At 38.9% G+C, this 19,988-nt stretch overlaps 1 protein-coding gene across 1 annotated transcript; it reads left to right on the top strand.

Moving 5' to 3' along the window:
* Positions 1-4,181: 4,181 nt before the first annotated feature.
* On the top strand, positions 4,182-18,893 carry LOC117822112 (rho-related GTP-binding protein Rho6-like). Its single transcript, XM_034696754.1, has 5 exons — positions 4,182-4,430; positions 5,374-5,461; positions 14,842-14,951; positions 15,081-15,215; positions 15,337-18,893. The coding sequence occupies exons 1-5, from the start codon at positions 4,311-4,313 to the stop codon at positions 15,580-15,582; spliced, it is 699 nt and encodes a 232-aa protein (XP_034552645.1). The 5' UTR covers positions 4,182-4,310; the 3' UTR covers positions 15,583-18,893.
* Positions 18,894-19,988: the final 1,095 nt, after the last annotated feature.

The following is a 19,988-nucleotide window of genomic DNA, read 5'->3' as shown; positions in this document are numbered from 1 at the left end:
GTTCTCTCTGTAGACTCAGTACCAAGAGATAGCAGGCATCTGTTGTGATTTCATGGTCTTTGTTTGGGCTGCAATTTATTTCCCCAACCTTTAGAGGGCAGAACTGTACCATTAGAATGTAAACATGGTTGCCACACAGTGCATCATTTCTGGAAATGTGGTGGTAATTGTTTTAATGCAGATAATACTGATATTTAATACATTTTCTTGAGGCAAAAGAAAGACTATGGAAACAGTCTAGAAAGAATGAAAGTTGTGAATAATAAAAAGAAGCGCACTTCTCTGTTTAACAATGAAACAGTGTGAATAGGGCTTGCAATGCGGGGCCCAGATGTGCATTTGTTTTTTCTTTGTCTTTGTCTTTTTTTTTTGGATAAATCAGGTTTGCCTCTGCCATCCCTTGTCAGATACAGATGAAGGTACATGCTGTGTGAAAGAGACAACCTTTGCCATGGCATTTAAAAAGAGCAATTTTTTGCCTTCTAGACAAATGGGGGCAACAGTAGTGCCCCTTTTCTTCATTTACCAGCCATTTGGGTGGTTTGCACAAACTAGAGCATTTTCCATTGTTGTCATTTTAACCTCTTCTCTATCATCCTTTTCCAGGCCTTCCAAAATGAGAACTGGAAGGTGTGTAAATGTCAAGAAATTAGCATGCAAAACATTCTTTGTACAGTCCCTTTGTCATCACATGGATGAAATAAAAAAAAACACAGCATGGGAAATGCTGGTTTACAGAAGGAAAGAAGATTAAACAATTTCTTAAAGTTTTTTTGTTTGTTCACAACTTACCAACCAAGAATCCCTCCCCCCAAAATTGTATGTACTACATACAAATTTTTTTAATTGTCAGAGAGGTGGATACTGACAGTGAAGAGCTCGCTCTATCATACAGGTATATTAGCATAATATGCTGTTGTAAATACCTGTAGTAATGAGCTAGCTAGTTTGTTCTACGCTGTACCACTGAGCTGCTATGCTCTCGAGAGCAATTGATAAGACAAAACACCAACAGCTTGATGATTGCACTTGTATTTATGGAAATATTCTTTAATCCTACCCCCATTTACATAATGCAAAAGCGCTCAACTACATCTTGAATTATGTAAATGATGTCCCTGTGAGCCACAGGGGATTTTCTTTTGGTCTTATGTTGGAAATTACTTGAAACGGACTTGTAATTAACACCCTTTGTCTTTCCGTACCCTCTGTGGTTTTTTTCTGTTTGCTAAGAATTTTGATGTAAATTACTTCATGACATACAGAAGCTTAAGCATAGAGCATAATTGCCATCGCTGAACTCTTATAACTCAGCTTTTCTGAGGCTTACTATGAATACATTAAACCAGTATCATCGGTCCTTATAAAAATCCATGGCACAAGCACAAGCACAAGCACATGGTCAAAATGTTACATTCAGCAGCGTCTATGATACATAGGTCAGTATAGCGATGTAGGTCACCTTGTTATAGCTGTCCTGTTTTTTGGGCTCTATTAAAGTTCAAAGTAGCTTCAGATGATGCCCCTGTTGCCTTTAATCAGGAAAAACAGTAGTGGCACACATTTTTTTTTGTCAGTGTGATTCTCCTCAACTACAGTCTGCAGTGATTCTGATCATAGGACCAAACATAACTCTCGACAAACTACACCATATTTTGTTTCTGTTTGAAAGGGTCACTGTGGCAGATAAGGGGATAGTGTTGAGTCTTTTTTTGTGTTGGATAAAAGGCAAAAGTATAAATGTGTTCTGCACAGCTCTCTGCAGAGACAACCCAAACCTGCACAGGTAATGCAACGCTCTAGCCACCTAGCAGGATTGAACAGACAACAACTTTCCCACAACAAAGTGACAGTTCCAACCCCAAACACTCTCTTGAAAGTCTTTACTTTTAAGTACAATGTGATGTGTTTGCTTACAAGTGTGTATTTTAAAATGAACAGAAACAGTTTTACCTTAAATTCTGGGCTTTTAAATGCGGATAAAAATCACACTTAAAAAAGGGGGTTCAAGTTTCATTTCACTTTGACTTGCAAGAATGCACTTCCATGTGTAAATATCGCACTTTGCAGTGCACTAAAAAGTGTTAACTTTAAGTACAAATGTGCACTCTGAAATGCTGTTACAGTTTTTTTTCTTACCAAAGCGTTTTAAGTGTTCTAGGTGCACTTGCAGCTATTTATTTCCAAGTGAATCTGAAGAAGTGCACTTTCACATTTACACTATTACTGGACTTGAACTTGTGTTATCTTTTATGTGTACTAAGTGGATTGCTCTACACTTTAAACAGTTCACTTTAGTTTAGTTTCCTCAAAGGTTCTACTTACAAATGAGTTTATGTTTTTACTTTCAAAAGCATCACTGAGTGTCCACATTAGTACACTTGTAGGGTTGCAGTTTCACGTATGTACTTATAATTCCATTAAAAAAGTGCGTACTTTACAGTGCACTTATGAGTGAGATTGTTGTATATAGTGTTTGTAGTCGAGTGATCAGAAAATCTGTCTCTCAGAGATACAGTATTTTTTCCTGTTTTTATCATATACTGTAGTTGTGTTAGAGAAAGAGGGAGATTTAAGTGAGGCAGGATACCTTTTAGCTCAGTTTCCCTCTGTAGCAGGCAGCAGGTGCAATGATGTTCCAATTCAGAGTTATAAATTAATAGCATCAAAGAGTTCTGCCAACTTGCTATGCTTCACTTCCTCTCCAAATGGCAAACACCCTTGAGTTCTCTCTTATACTTCAGTTTAATGACGCCATCTGTCATCTGTTTGGGGTTGGGTGACTGGCTCAGCCCAATGCTTTATGTTGTATTTTATCAAAACATATGCACAGAGACTGAAAGCCATATGGTTCATGCAACAAACTATTGCTTGCTTCTTAACAGGGCTGTATCACAGTGTTTGACTGATATCCAGTCAAAACCTACTAAATCCATACTCAGGAACCCTCTATATAGCCCATAATATATTTTTATTTTATTGATCTTTCTCTGCACGTGTATAAAAAAAACTCCTGAAAAGTAAATATAGTATAGATGTGACTTTTCCGAACGAGTCAGTCTTTTGAACGGCTCTTTTAAGTGAACGATGAGAACCGATTCGCAGTTGTGAGCCGTTCATTTGTGAGACGTTTTTAAATGCAGATTACCCACGCTGCCTTCACATGTCACCTGCGTGCCCCATGAGTCTTTTGTTCACACTTATTGTCTACACTTTGTTATTGTTTACATTGTTTTCATGTGGATTCGAGTCAAGGAGCTGAGCTCCTGTTAGTAAAGTAGTTAAGGTGTAGAAACACCAGGTGGGGTAGTACAATTTTGCATTCACATTTGTATAATGTCCTAATTTTTATTCTAGTTGTATTTATATTTTTTATATACATATTTATTAATTCTTATTTATTATTTTTATATTTTGTTTATATTTTAGTGTTAAAATGTTCTTGTGTGGAAAAATTTTCAGTAGAGTTGTTTTGCATGGAAGTTATCTGTAGCCTGTGTAGTTTTTATAGTGCCACAAAGTTTTTTAGGTGAGGGAAAATTAAAAATAGTGATCTCACTGTGGAAGCATGGGGATATGGCACCATCTTATGGAATGTTTACAATGCCAAATGAAATTGTAATGAATATTTCAGAATAATTCCCACCAATAGAGTATATATTGGTGGGATGTGTAAGTTTGAATTATTCTGATCCGAATCGTATCTTATAACTGCTACCAGTGATTGTTTCCTTGATTAAAAATGAGTTACCACTGGTTGACTTCTAAAAAATGAATAAATATAACAATGAGCCAAAGAGCCAGTCTTTTGAACGGCTCTTTGAAAGGAACGGCTCCTCAAGATCCGGTTCCCTTCAAAGAGCAATAAATCCCATCTCTATTACTCTGCACATCTATGAAAACTCCTGAAAAGTAAATATAGTAAGTGGGGTAAAAATAAAAGGTGGCTTGAGAAGAAACCGTTCAAGTTTAACGGAGGTATCTTAATTGAATGTACAGTTTTAAAGTGTTAAGTGATGTTCAATGTCTTTAGTAATGGTCTCTCTGTAGCTCCATAGTTCACCTTCCACCATTACCACTAGATAACAAGATGCGGTCTCATGCACCGCCCACCTCCTCCTCCTCTGGCTCGCTCATTGGTTGGCGCGACAATATAAAATTCCGCAGTGATCCCCACTTAGATTGTTGCTCTGCCTCACTCATCACTCAAACACTCTCTGAGCTGGTACATATCCTGGAGCCGGGGGATCTACAAAAGTTCATCATCAGTATTCCTGCCTCTCTGCTTATTGGAGCCTGTTTGACTCATCATGAAGGAAAGGAGACTCACGCAGCCTTTTGTCGCGAGGTGTAAACTCGTGCTGGTCGGGGACGTCCAATGCGGTAAAACAGCGATGTCACAGGTCCTGGCTAAGGACTGCTTTCCAGAGGTACGAGCTGGAATTTATAATGGCCAAGGTTTTATTGTTTTATTTGTGCAGTGGAAAATATCGATGGTTTTTAAATCAAAGCTCATATTTGTGAGATAAAAAATCCACTCGATGAGGAATAAAATAATGCTCGCAGAGGGAGTTTTCTATATTTAATCAGGCGCTCTTTGAGAGACGCATTTTAATCATTGCTTTATATATTTATCTTATTTAATTAGTTATTTATCTATTTATTTCTTGTATTCATCTGATCTTGTTAACGCTATCTAATTTTTTAACTTTTCTTGCCACCCTTACTTATTTTATTAATTTAACTGCATTGATTTTATTTTATCTTTTAAGTATTTCATTTATAATAATTCCTTTTATAAATTTTGCTGTTTTTTCTGTCTTTGTTATTTTGTGGAGCACTTTGAGCTGCTTGTTTATATGTATGAAAGGTGCTTTATAGATAAAGTTGAGTTGAGCTGAGTAAGACGATAGTATGCTGATTGAACTTCCTCAAAAGTCCATAAAAAAATTCTCTTGAAGGCCTTATAGCATTTCTTCAAACTCCAGTAGTGCCATGTTAACTAACAGTGTTTCTGTGATGCCATACATGTAGAAAGTTAATATAAAGTGACGCAGTTTTCATTGTCAAAATGTGATAATTGTTACATTTTACTGCACTAACACAAATGTAAGATCATTTATGTACACTGATGTATTTCAACACTGCATTACCTATAAACTGGTTACTTGATTTATGTAAATTATTGATTGTGTGAGTCCTTTAAAAACCCCTTCAGTAGTAAATATGTAGCCTATTTAGTTTAGGCTGGAATTACTTTGATCAGTGAGATAACACTTGGCACTTGCTTCTCACTTGCATCCTCTGAAGGGCATTGGCTCGAGTTTAGGACATTCTGCTCTCTAAACTCTCGCTTTTATCGTTAATTTCTAGACTTATGTCCCCACTGTGTTTGAGAACTACACAGCCTGTCTGGAGCTTGAAGACCAGCGTGTGGAGCTCAGCCTTTGGGACACATCAGGTGAGAATAACACATAATATTTCTAACTTAACCTACTAAAACTGGCTGTTTGGCAAAACAAAAGGCTGTGAGCTCCTCCTCCCCTCTCTATCTCTAATACACGACTACTTCAAGAATCTTGGTCTGTGTGTGTGTGAACAGTGAGATAGTATCAGGACTGTATTCTGCAGAACTGGTTTACCCTCCCACTTGAAAACACAGCCGGACCGGAGTCAAGTAACAACTTTAAATGTTGCTGAATCTCACTCTTTGTTTTTACAAAAACTGCTTGTTGCTGTTTACCCCATTGCCGCTGTCTGCCAATCCTGTTTTGATGAAGATAAGCAGCTTTTCACTGGTGTGAAATCTGTTGAGAGATCTTCCCTAGTGGATTGTGGCAGGCAATGACAACAAGCCTGTCTTGTTTACCCATAGGACAAGTAGGGTCCAGAATCAACAATTTAACTTAATTCGATCAAAATATTTGTTTTTGTTTGTATCTTAAAAATACCACAAGGCTTTGTAATTACCCAACAATATACTGAATTCTAAATACTCACCAAATCCCTGCTGAATCTGATGATTATTTTCATTATTCATTTATCTGTCAGTTCTGTTATTGTCTTTAATATGTCTAGGCGTGCACCAGGAACCTCAATATCATTGTTTATTCCAAAAGAGCATTATAATCAAGCACAGGCGTAACACCTCTAGACAATAACACAAACCAGAGTGACTGAATATGTGACCTAGCAATAGGCTGCTGTAGCTTGTTATAACATGCATCAGGAACCTCAATATCATTGTTTATTCCAAAAGAGCATTATAATCAAGCACAGGCAGAACACCTCTAGACAATAACACAAATCAGAGTGACTGAATATGTGACCTAGCAATAGGCTGCTGTAGCTTGTTATAACATGCAATCCATATATCTTCTTCAACATAATATAAAAATTTCTGGCATGACAAGATTGTATAACGCTTAGCTTTTGTTATGTAACATGAGACGCTGTGTCATTTTTTAACACCAACAGAAAGTGGACTAAAAAGAGTTCCTCTTTAGTTGCTGCCATCTTGGTTGTTTATAAAAAAATACCTCCAGTGATGCAAACCAGCATTGGATAAATGGTTGTGATTGGCCCAACCTGGATTAGTCTGAGTGAAAATCTATGTGAATGAAAGTGGAGTTTGGCACATGTGTCTGCCAGAGTAAATAAAAGATAAGCTTGAAGATTTGTGGAGTCCCTAGCTGTGACACACTCAGGCTGTTTGAGGGCCAGGGGCAAACACAATGAAAAGGGCATTATTTGTGTGCCATTAGACACCAGTGCACAGAAAGTTTTGATTAATGAGAAACTTCCTCTAGATTTATTTGAGCTCTTCAGTTTTCTTTTACTCTTTGCCGTTTTTTAATCAAATTCTAGAATTACATAAGGGTATACTGTTAAATGGCTTCAGGTGGGCAGCCTGGACAGTAGAGAGTTCACAGGTTGTAATAAATGAACCAGTGTTCCGAATCCCTGGTCCTCTAGTGCAAGGTTTATTCAAAGAGGGGGTATTATGCTCATTTTCAGGCTTTAAATTGTCCTCCTGATAGCTTGTGGCAGCTTTAAATAATTTATAGCTCCTAAAATTATTTTACTTATCTCAGATTATTGTCTTTACAAAACCCCAATGTCATCCTGTGTCTGAAATGCCTCATTGCAGTCTTTGCACTTGAGAAGCCTCCTTCAAGGTTGCCATGCTACAATGGGATGTGTTTTTCTCTTTAAAATGACAAATTATGACAAATGTTGACCATATATGACCCACAAAAATCAGACCCTGAAAGTTTGGAAAGGGACACATCTAACCCTTGAAGCATAAATCAGAGCAGTATTCTGTTTATCATGCTCTTTTAAGGAGATTTTGCAGTCGGTGACGTCATGATTTGAGTAAATCTCGTGTTGTTCTCGTGTAATTCTCGTGTGACTTTTCGGACAAGCCGTTCAGAGCAGCCTCTGATCTCATTCTGGGATTACTCCATTATATATTTCCCTCAGAATTTAAAAATTTGCCCACATTTATTATTGACATCAAATATTTTAACTTAATATTTTTGTTGTAAAATATGAAAAAGCATAATAACACCTCAATAAACATAGTGAGGTGCAAATAATAAGATGGGAGTTTGGTCCTCCTTCCTTGAAAATGTTGAGCATGAAACACTTAATTCCCTGCATTCTGCAGAATATTTATTCAATAATTTGAGGTAGGAATGTAATTATGTGAAAGGAAGAAGTCAAACTATTAATATATATTTATCAATAAAATGAATGATGATCCAAAAGTCAATAATGCTCAGGTTACAAACATGTAAAGCCAGTGAGAGTGGGTAAAAAGTTAATTTGATCATTTCAAGTCAGTCTAGACTCATTCCATCAGATGCAGGCACATTCCTCACTTAGGTTGTCTGACCTTTGACCTCTTTGTGGAAGAAGTGAAGTTATCTAAAATGACCTAAGGGAGTTGTGTAAAGGAAAAACACTACAAACATAACTTGTGCCAGAGATACTACAAACATAATTTGTGCCAGAGATTCTTAAAAAAGTATGTGGTGGATTTATAGAGGAAGGTGACAGACAGAAAGTAACTGAGGAGTTGTTTTGATAGTGGAATAATCTTTTGAATTATTTAAATACAAATGCCTGGAATTAACTGATTTTGGCCCCTTAAATGTTTGGATTTGATGCTTTTGATTTCTTTGTATTCACGTCAAGTGGATATCTTTTTGTCTTTGGGCCGGTGGTCGACCAAAGTAGACATTGACATGACACAAATTTCAAGTACATTCCAAGACATAGGTAAACAACAAAAGTAGTATGTAGTTTTATAAAAAGATAAATGGTGTTATAATGATGTTGGTGAAACCCTGTTTCTTGGGATTTGGATCCTAGCTGTCTGAAATGTTCATGATCACTGTTATGAAAACATTTTGATGGTCATAGCTTTAATAAAACATCCTGCTGACAGAATGACCTTATATCTATGGAATTGTTTTTTAAATGGGATCAATATAAAAGCCATGTGATCTGGTATAGATTTATTTCATAACAGCTCTAGTTTAGGCTTTGTGCTCGGAGGAAGTTGAGCTGTGCCAGTTGGCCTCTAGAAGGGTTGTTTCACAGGGGGAGAGGGGGAAGCCTCGTCCATGCAGGGGGTGGAAGTCACTGAGAGTGTGGGCAAGAGTGTGTGTTGCTATGTTTGCAGTGTGTGTGTGTGTGTGTGTGTGTGTGTGTGTGTGTCTGTGTGTGTTTAGCTGGCTGTACAGTTGGAGAGAACAGAAGGCACAAGTGAGGGATACTGTGAGAAAAGATATGCATGACCTCCTCACTGCCTTCTGGTGTGTGTGCTGCCTAAAAAAAAAGGTCTTATGTAATTGAACCAGCAGAGAACTAATGTAGGTTTGTGTGTTTATCTCCCACGGAGTAAAAACTTTCTGGACAGTCACCCTTTCCAGAGAAAACATTGCATAAGACCTATTTACATTTGCAACACACACAAACAGTCAATTCCCATCACTTTTTGGGCTTTTTTTCTTCTCTGCCTCATCATTCTCTGTGATAGCTTCATTAGGATATCAGGGCCGTGGATGAAGAATACAATGCTCAGGAGAGAAATGTTCTCAATTAATTAACTAGTTGTTTGTTAACAGTAAATCCATGAATCTTCAAACATATACCTTTTTTATCATAGCTCAAAGTCTAAATAAGATAAGATATCTTTATTGTCACTGTTACGGTGTAACAGTGAAATTTGTAAGGAGCAGTCCTCCAGATGCCTAAAAGAAATAGTCTAAAGTCAAGTATTTAACTATAAGAAAATAAACAATAGAATTAAACGTATTACTCTAAAAAATATACACAAATAAACTGTATAAAATGTACAATAGGATAAATTATAAAGCTATATAGAAATAGAAAAACCAATAATTTCATTACCACACAAGACTACTTATATTATAGCATGAGAGTATTTGAAATTGAAATATTTTCCTTAAATTTACTTTAAAGTTTTGATCAATTTAGAATAACCTTTAGTGACTCTTGTAGAGTCAGTATATCAAAGAAAAACTGCATTTATTTATTACATTTACAAGATTTTTAGAAAATTGACAAGAAAAATACACCAATAAATTGATGAAGAATGAAAACCAATTGCTAAAGTCCAAAAATACAAACTAATCTCCTAGAGTGATGAAACAATCTTCAGAAATCAAATATAAAAACACAGACACAAAAGAGCAAAGACAAAAACAGAAGCAATCAGACCCCCTGATCACTCTGAAATATACCAACATTAGGAATGTTAGTCTGGTTACAGGTCCTCTGTCAGATAGTGAATAAAATAGACACTAATTCAGATCATACAAACCAAACACACATTCAGATACAGCAGTATTCATACACACAGACATATAACAACAAATACTGGATAATGAAGTCAACTTTAAATGCAACAGAACAGATCCACAGATCTATAAGCGAGTCAGCTGCACGGTGCTCATGGGTAATCAGCCTCATTAGCTGCATTTTAGGAAAACAGGTGTATCATGTTGCTGAAGATTATAACAAAATGTCTGTATCTCAAAACTATAAAAAAGCACAAACACGTGTTGTGAATCCATGAGATTATAGTAGATCAAAGATGCACGCACAAATGCAGTTCAGAACAAGGTTTTTCTTTAAGGTTATCTGAGGGCCTTTTTATGTTAGGAGAGAGATAGGATGGTGGAAAGAGTTGGGAAGCTGGAAGATAGAGAGAGAAATAACATACAGCAGAGGTCTGTGGGCTGGAATCAAACTCGGGCTGCCCACTTCAAGAACTATAGCCTCTTTACACAAGACACTATTTAGGTTACGTCCACATATATGTGGATATTTCTTAGAACAGTTTTTATTCTCTCGGTTAAGAAATAAATAAAATCATATCCACACAATAGAGATGTTTTTGAATATTCTTCTGTCCATACGCCAGGTTATGCAATGTCCCGTGTTTTCCAACCTGTCCTTTGCTGATTTTGTCCTGTACTTATGTAAGTTGTGTTTCTCAACTAAAAATCTGGTCATGCTTTCTTCGAACAGTCAAAATATCACACTTTTTCTTCAGTGCTCTGTCAACCATCTGGTCTGATTACAGACATGAAAATGTATAATTAAGAAACACTCTGTTTGGTTGCTTAGGGTCTCATTTGCTTCACTACAAATTTCAGTCTGTTTCATAACCAGCCAGACTCTCCTCACAGGATTTTGAAACCAAGCAACTCTTTCGTTTCAATTTTCTTTCTCAAACCAAACATAGTTCAATCAGGAGAGACACAGTTTGAAGATTAAATGTTATTTATTACAACTTAATGAATAATGAAACTTGACAGAAATCTTTAGCGTAGGATGTGTGAATTTGGCAGCAGAATAAATCCCCCTAGAGTCCAGACACTGGTGGTGGTGGTTGATGAATTCTAGGAATTGAAGACTTTGCAGAGACCAGGTGGAGATGGGGAGGTGGAGGGGTGCGCACCATCAATTAGAGGTGTGAAAAAATATCAATAAAGCAATATATCGCAATACTTTGACCTCCAATATGATATTGATATTTCAACTCTTAATGTTGATATTTTTGCAATAATAAAAATTCACATTTTAGCCGAATCGGAACTAAAATTCAACTTCAGTATTTCAAAAACAGTAAAGTGGAAAAGTTATTTGCACTCAAATAGTTTTGACTTAATTTGTCCTTTCAATTTAGAGTAATATTGAGTTATTTACATGTACACCATCCCTATTTTTTCTTACTTTACTGTGTAGAATATCGCAATATATCACAATATTGTGATATCGTGATATATCGTGATACTATCGTATTGTGACACAAGTATCGGGATGCATATCGTATCGTGAGGTTCTTGGCAATACTCACCCCTACCATCAATGCAAGAAGGAACTAGCTGGAGAGAGAGACACATTTAAAAAGACAGCAGAAAGTTGATAGGCTGACGATAAGGGCGTGCCACTGAGCTATTGGATGATAGCCGCCGCTGATTAACCAATGACAGCTCCGGAGAATGCAGCTGGAAGCGGGTGAGCTATTGAACGAGGGAGAGGAGAGTTAAACAACTGCAGTGGGATGCTTTTATAGTCTTCCTGTCTGAACTTTCACTAGAGCTACATTTGTTACTTATTCATTAATTTCTAGTTTAATAAAGCACAATCTGTTAAGCTCAACTAACATTGCTCCAGGTGTCTTCCTGTGACATGGTACGATCTTTCACATACAAAACAGATGTGGGCAGACTTAATATTTCACCTCATGTACCTTGAAATTTATCACATCAGACAACCACGTCGAGCTACACTCATCCTTTTATCCAGTGTACGTCGCACCTTTTATAGTCTAAGCTTGTCTTTTGGAGGAAGAAAGTTCCAGCGGCTTCTTTGCTTTGAGATCAGAGAGGGCAGTTTCGGGGACTAAACTAATATTTGCTCAACTGAAAGGATTTAGTGTGTATATGTTTGTGTTTGTGCGTGTTTGTGTGTCCAGGCAGGGGGCTGTTACTGTGTGGGAGGTGGTGGGTTCCAGAAGTTGTGTCCTCTTTAGATCTTTCCTGCCTCCTCTTTCTCAAGCCTTACATCATCCTGGTTGGTTATGTGACGGCCGCTTTGATTCCAACCAAAATAAAATGTTATTGATAGATGGAGTTGTGTAAGTAGCCCAGTCCTACTTTTACAGATTCAAGTTGGAGATTTAGACACTCTGACTAAACCAGAGGAGCCTTCATTTTGATCACGTCTTGGCAGTGTTACTGTTGTAAAAACGATTTTCATTGGCGTCCCGGGAGACTGCCATAATCAACACAACATGACTGTTAGTTAGTTTGGGTAGAGGTTTATTAGAAGCATCTACTCCTGATATAATTATACCCTCTTATTTTTGCAAGGAAATCCTCTGATATGGATTTTACCCCTGAGGACAGGAGTAGGAAATTAAATCTTAGTGTTGCTATGTGGGGAGTGATTAGGTGGCAGAGAGAAGACAATAGAGAGCGGACATCCTGTCAGTCTGTTTTTAGCCCATGAGCCTTCCTGAGAGTTAAAAAAGGATAGACATAAAGCTGTGCTGTTTATGGAAATGTGAGGAAAATGTGTTTTCTTCACACCATTGCTCTCAATCCTCTTAGAGAAGGTGTTGTATTTTTGAGACGGTTATCGGGAAGGACTGTCAGAGAGAGCTGATGAACAATGTCCTATTATGACTTGAAGATGTCATAAAAGTGAAGTTACCACTGATCTATGAGAGAACTGTGGCACCTCTAGCAACATTTATGACGTAATGAGAAGCTCAGTAAGAAAATCCCACTAATTTACACATACATATTAAATTTGTTCTCTGCATACAAAAACAAAAGTGTAAAAATGCCAATAATGTAGGGAGGTTGGTATATTGTCCATAGGCTTAAAAAATGAATGCAGTCTCAGTGATGTCACCCATTGGCTTTTGAAGAGGGGTTTAAAGCCACAGGTCATATTGGCTAAATGCTGAACCAACCTAAATGTAAGTCAACATAGGAACAGACAAATAGGTGGGGCTCAGGCAGGCTTTACACAACTTGGCAAACAGCTACATTGCCCCCGCCTGCCAGTCAACTCAGCCTTGCCCTTATTATGTAAATCTTTGCATAACTCTTCGTCTCACTATCTTCAAAATGGATGAGTTGTAAAAGGAATACACTCCTGTACAATGTGTTTGAATAAAGAAATAAGCTACTCAGACTAAAGCTATTTTTTTCACCAGGCTGTAATCATGTTTAATTCTGTGCTGAAGATGAGCATTTTAATATGGATATTAATGGTCCTTCCTTGGCTTTTGGAGATTGCCTCTAGTGGACATTAGGGGAACTGCATTTTTTTCACACTTCCACTTAGGCTCCTCTTTTCAACACCGGAGAGTGACGCATGGAATAGTGTGATATATCTAAAGGCCAAATTCCACCAGATCCGTCTCCGGTCTGTCTCCGATCCGTCACAGCTTTGATAGGTTTCTATACCCTTCAATCTGTAAACTTCCACTGGATCCGCTCCGTTGCGTTCCGGCTGCGTCTCTGATCCGGCAGGTCGGAACGCAATGGATCAGATACACAAGACTTCTATTTTTGCCGGATGCCGGAGCACGACGCATCAATCAGCACAGAGCAGATGGAGCGGGACAGGAAGTCAGGCACCAAAACAAAATGAAAACATCCGGTTAATTTTCAGAATAAAACACTCTGTGTTAATCATAGATCGTTTTTAACTTAACTATAACAACAAAATGTCATTTTGAGTGTAGCCAGGCCTGGAGTCATCAAGTCAGAGGTTTTCAGAGGACCATAAAGATAACATGGATCAGGAGAGGAGTCCTTTATTCAGTGATTGCCGCAAGAAAACCTCGGTCACATGACAACCAGTAGGTGTTGATGGACGAGAGAGCACATAGCTGGACCGCAGCGGATCGGAGACGGACCAGACATAGATCTGCTGGAAGCCCCATGTAAGAAGTTGCCTCTGGCTGGCCAAAAAACTTCTAAGGGTTTTGGCACATATAACCATTAGAAACCTTCAACTGGCATTAAGGTTTTGGGTCAGAGCTGGGTGAGCTTTTTTCCCTTGCCCAGTCTTTTTTTTTAAGCTAAGCTAACTGTATATATGCCTTATCTACATAAACAGAGAGAGAGATGGAAAGTGAAAACAGAGAGCGATTCAGAGCTAGACAAAAAATTTCAAAACAGTTACTTAAAATTTTCAACGGCTTATTCATCTTTTATTTCATCTTTGACTTCTTGATACAAAGAACAATTAATCAGACATGGATTAAAATAAGACCAAGTGTTTCATCTGTTCCTGAATCTATGCCAAAAAAAACACAGAAGGACAAACTGGCATTTTAGCTTGTAGCACGTCTGGTACATTTATTATTATGTAACTCAAAGTTTTGTAAATAAAGTTTTGCTGTTGACTAATAATGGAAGTATGTGACTGTTTCAGTGCTGCCTGTGACTCAGTCCCTTACTTTGCTTTGCTGGAAAAGTTCCTGCCAGTGGGAAGGCGTCAAGCTCAGTGTAATTATTTGCTCTTTTATCTGTTTGGCAGGGGTGGATGTGACTGTTTGTGTTAGTACAGTGTGAAAATGAGGAGAACGCTTGTATAAAGGCATTACAAAAGTGTCAGCAGGATTTGGACCATAGTAAGAGAGAGGTGAAAACTGAACTAAAGGTTTTTCTATTTTCAGAGATGTTGTTTTACGCCAAGTGAACCACTTTTCTGCATCATATGTTGATATGACCGTGTGACGTCATTGAGATACATGACTTTACTTTGTGTCTGTAGGTTCTCCATACTACAACAACGTCAGACCCCTCTGCTACAGCAACTCAGATGCAGTGCTCTTATGCTTCGACATCAGCCGACCGGATATTGTAGACAGCGCTCTAAAGAAGGTACTAATAACTATAACTGTGCCATGACAACTATCTTTAAAAATTATTTACTCTTTTTCCTTCTTGATCAATAAAGTTACAGCATCCTAAAATTTAATGTTGAGTTTATGTCCTCTGTTGTTCTCACAGTGGAAAGCAGAAATCCAAGACTTCTGTCCCAGCACACGGATCTTACTAATAGGCTGCAAGACAGACCTGCGAACGGACGTATGTACACGCATGGAGCTATCCAATCAGAAACAGACACCCATCTCCCATGAACAGGTTTGTCCCATGACAGTTCTTTCTTCCCCTTTGTGTTTATTTAGATTTCTGTCTCCTGTCTATCTTTGGTAGTCGTACAGATTCCACTTGGTTTAGCTCACTTTTCTTCCTCACATTATAGGGCTTGTCCTTGGCGAAGCAGCACGGAGCAGAGACGTACCTGGAGTGCTCTGCCTTCACATCAGAGAAGAGCATCCACAGTGTTTTCCGTACTGCGGCTGCGGCCTGCGTCAGCAAAGTCCAGCCTGCCAATACACCCAGCCCCGTCCTCAGCCTCTCCAAGAGACTCCTACACCTGCCAAGCAAGACAGAGCTCCTCTCCTCCACCTTCAGCAAGGACAAGTCCAAGAGCTGCTCCATCATGTGAATGCTGCTGAAATTAAAACAAGGAAAGGAGCAAGGACAAGCAGGGGGTTTATCTGGGGTCGAGGGTGTGCAAGGGAAAGAGTCCAAAGTCTCTCTTTCCTTTACAGCAGGGGTATTCAACTAAAATTCAAAGAGGTCCAGTAAGGGAAAATTTCTTGAAGCAAAGGTCCGAGAGGTCAGTGATGGGCTCGGGGGGGATGCTGCCTACAAATTGCCCACTCTGGTGACCTTTTTATTGGAAGATGCATGGAAGAAGTGCCTTCTGGATGCCCCCCCAAATGCGTTTCACGTTGGTTCTTTCGATAGGTGAAACGGTTTCTGAACATATGAGATATGCTGGTTTCGTGCTCCTAGTGGGAAGTATGCACAGAAATGAGTCTGTCCATTCTGAATTAAATGCTCTGTTTTTGCTGCGCACTTTTCTTTTCTGGAGAGGGACATTTGTTCCTTGTTTTCAAAACTTTCTCCAGCGCAGTCCTCTGTATCACTCCCTTTGTTTCTCTAACTTTATCGCCATCTTTCTTTTTCGTTCCACTGTCTTTTCCCATGTAACTTGCCTCTAACTCTCTCATCTGTCTGATCTGTATAGTCGTAATGTTTACTGCCTGGAATGCACAGACTTGATTGGCTGAGTAGTATCACGTGGGATGGCTTAACTCGCATGCAATTGGTCCGTATGTTTCCTCATCTGCTTAACCACTACTGTAAAGATTACAAAAGCTGCCCCCGTTAAAAGAGAAGCGCCCTTCAGATTTTACATAAGAACACTGTGTTTTGGCTGTAGGTCCAGGTCCGTATGGGACGACTTCTGGGTCTGGACCCGGACCGCGGTCCGCCAGTTATGGCCCTTTTTCAGTACACAGTTCCAGCCCTACTTAACTTCACTTGGCTCTACTCGAGTTGAGTCTACTCGGTTTGGGTACTTTTTCCCACCAGCCCGAGTGGAGTCTCATGGTGGGCGGGGTCGTCATAATATAGCTGCGTGAAACTGCGTTCACAACATTTTGAACGCGACACAAACATAACAAACACAAACAATGGAAGACATGGAGGCAATGGTATACTTGCTAACCCTAACTTCGTCAACGGACCACGGAGAAACTTTGCGTGCAGATATTATACAATACTGATGTTGTTTTTAAAAAAATGGTGGGTTTGATTCCTGTGGTGCGCGTCGCGCTCATGACTCTTTGGTGACGACATTCTCTGACCAATCAGTGGCGGATAGTTCGTCGATGTCACCTTTTAGTATCGACTCAGCTCGCTTGGAACCAGAGCAGAGCAGGTACGAAAAACTGGTATCTGACACGAGGTACCGTGCCCGTGGAAACGCAACACAAACCGAGTAGAGTCGAGTCAAGTCGAGTAGAGTAGGGCTAAGACGGGCCTGTGGAAAAGAGCCATTAGTAACCCCTGCTTTACAGCATCCTCTCCAAAACCTCCCCTGAACCGCCTGGTAATGAACTTCTACACAATCTATAAGCAACTCTGACCTTTCTAACATGAGCTACCACCAGCATACACTGTGCAGAGACCGGGTTTGATGTTGAAAGAATCCCCCATAATTTAAACACACCGACACAAAAAGGGCGTAACTGGCACTTTAAGGTTTAGATTCTTCACATAAAGGTTACTGTGAGAGAAGAGAGGTCAGTGCCTCATCTCTGCTGCAGGTTCAAAGTGGTTGTAAACAGCATTTGACTGCATTACCCAGATGAGACCCATTTGAAATTCTTATAGCGGCTCCCTCTCCCATCCATCTCTTTAACTGAATGTCTCCGTAAGGTCACGATGTGAGCTGAGTGACGAGCTGAAATGTGAAATCTGACAGTGACAGGAAGTGGTATCCACAGAAATGCGACTTGGTGGAATTCAAAACAGTGGCCCTTGAAGATATTATCCACTGCCGACCCCTCGCAGTATTTCCTTCGGAAATTAAAGCTGACAATGGAGAAAAGGGAGGAGAGAGAAAGGGGAGGGATTTGGCAAGCAGGAGCATTCATTTGCAAAGGCAGTAGGAGGACGAAGCAAGGGCTCATTCGAAAGGAGCGCAATGTGACTCAGCACTCACATGAGCCACCGAAAAACAAGTCTGGGGTGGACATGCTGTGACAAAAACAATCACATAAAAAAAGTCCATGCCGTGCAAAGACTGTCTTGGCATGTTTCTGACAGAATTTCCACACTCATGGTTTCAACAGCTCGTTTTTCAGTGTTATGAACCCAAAACAACAAGGCCGGATTTTCATCATGATTAATTAAAGATGCACTGTCTTTAGAGTGAAACAAAGATTTCTTTTTGCACAATTTAAACTGGAACACGTTTTTCTATGTTCCAAAAGGAGTCTTTGTCTTATCATTATGTGAAGGGAAATTCTCCTCAGTGTGTCTCACACTGAAACACAATCCAGGTGCTGGATTAAGCTCCACTTTTTGTATGTGTTTACAGTAATTCAAAATGCAGCTAGCACGGTTTCCCGTCTGGACTGTTCCTTTTTTAAGCAGCAAAAATATCCTTGTTTTTTGTGTGAAAAAGTCATTTTTAACATTTTCCATCTCTAAAATAACTTTTATTTTTTGAGTATTTCTATTTGCTCGTGGATGTCATTGTTTTTTTCTGAGTCGATGTTGTTCTTATTTCCACTTGAGTCTTCTGGCATTAGCAGCTGTTGACAGCTCAGCTAATGGAGGACTGGATGATAAGTGGGTCTGCACTGAGAAGCCCTGAGTCTTCAGGATGTACAGAACACTGGAATTTAACATGTTGCCTAGCAACAGTGAAAGCAAGGGAGGGGTCAGGCCTGAGGTTCACGCCTGACAGACAGGGGAGGGATGGCTCTCCACAAGGGCACCTCACCTTTTATTTGTAGCATTGGAGGGATGACACTGCTAAGGTGACGAGCGTTTTCAGGAGCAGTGGACTGCTGGTGATCTCTCTGTGGTTTTTAAAGACCCCCCCCCCCTCCCTCGGTAGCACCCAAGTGGGTTGTCGGACACAGCATGCAAACTAAAACATGCCTCTGTAGCTCTGCTTCAGTCATTATTTCTTACTTCTACTTCCTGTACTTCCTGTCTGATGCATTGTGCTTTCCTAAACCAGTTGGTTGAATAATTGGCCGTCAGTTCTGTTTTAATATGCTCTTTCTGACAGACTTTGCCTTTTTGTACATATCTTTGCTCTCAACACTGTTTTTTGAAAGGATGAAAAAAGAATGTTTCTAAAGCAGAACACAATGCCTGAATTCTGTATTTGTTATTGTCGTACACTACTTTCTTTAAACTTTTTATTTAAATAAATTCATCTCAAATCCATGAGCAGGTCAATGTTTGATTCCATGTCATAAATCCATCAAAATGACACATTTGAAAGCTGAATCGATTATGAGGTTCATATTATGAAGTTGATCTTATTAACACAAGTTGAACAGTTAGAAAATATTAGGAGGACAGCTGGGTCAGTACCCTCTGGGTTCATTTAAATCAGTTTTTCATCTCTGTATGTCTTTATTCTTGTCCAACACACAACACTTGTCATGCAGAAGACAGCCAGAAGCGAAATCAAATAAGAGCCAAAGATTATTTGGGTAATTTAATCAAATTTGAGGCTCCTCAAGAGAAAGAGAGACTGATAGCTTGGCAGCACACTGTCTATTTTGTCTTCAGAATTATGATAACATTAACTTATTTCCTCGCTCAAGGGCACAATGGTTGCTTCACAGTGTTTATTTTTACGCTTAACTGAAGGGCTAACTTATTGAAGTCTATGCTTCTGATGGTTATAACAACATTTTACAAAATCATTTCATATAAACAACAAGAGGTTGTACTGAAGGTAATTCATGTAAATTTAACTACAGTGAGATTTTGTGACACTGAAAATGAGCAGCCCATAAACAGTGTGTTTGCACTACTATTGCTGCAGCTACGCAGTATGGTGTCAAAACAAGCCTGTGGATGTTATACCACTGAAGCATGAATACAGCCTGAAGGGGTAAACCCCCACCCCAAACACATACACAAACATACATGTCCACAGACACATGCAGACATCATGTTACATGCATAATATGTTTTGAAATCCAGCCACTTTCTTGCTTTATTAAAATGTGTGCTTATAAACATGTTGTCCTACTTGAAGATATCTGTATTGGGTTTTCAAATATTTTTTCTAAGGTAACTGGCCCTGTACTAGCCCCCCAAATTAAACCCCATTTAACATGAGTGATAAAATCCAAATAGGTTGGAGCTTTTGGTGCTTCACGTTAGGAACTCCAAGGTTTAGGCCTCCAAAAGCTTTCCTGAAATGCAATTTAAGCTTTATCTAATATAAATTATTTATTTTCATTGTAGATGTGATTGTGTTGATCTTATTCAACTTATTTAATTATAATTTCTCTGTTTAAACTG

This window comes from Notolabrus celidotus, chromosome 11 (assembly GCF_009762535.1).
Source record: "Notolabrus celidotus isolate fNotCel1 chromosome 11, fNotCel1.pri, whole genome shotgun sequence".
Taxonomy (NCBI): Eukaryota; Metazoa; Chordata; class Actinopteri; order Labriformes; family Labridae; genus Notolabrus; species Notolabrus celidotus.
The sequence above is the reverse complement of the archived record's forward strand: the minus strand, read 5'-3'. Positions and strand labels throughout refer to the sequence as shown.

Coding starts and splice junctions, on each gene's coding strand:
- LOC117822112 (XM_034696754.1), top strand. CDS start 4,311: ATGAAGGAAAGGAGACTCACGCAGCCTTTTGTCGCGAGGTGTAAACTC. Junction 4,431..5,373: donor CTAAGGACTGCTTTCCAGAG/GTACGAGCTGGA, acceptor GTTAATTTCTAG/ACTTATGTCCCCACTGTGTT. Junction 5,462..14,841: donor CAGCCTTTGGGACACATCAG/GTGAGAATAACA, acceptor TTGTGTCTGTAG/GTTCTCCATACTACAACAAC.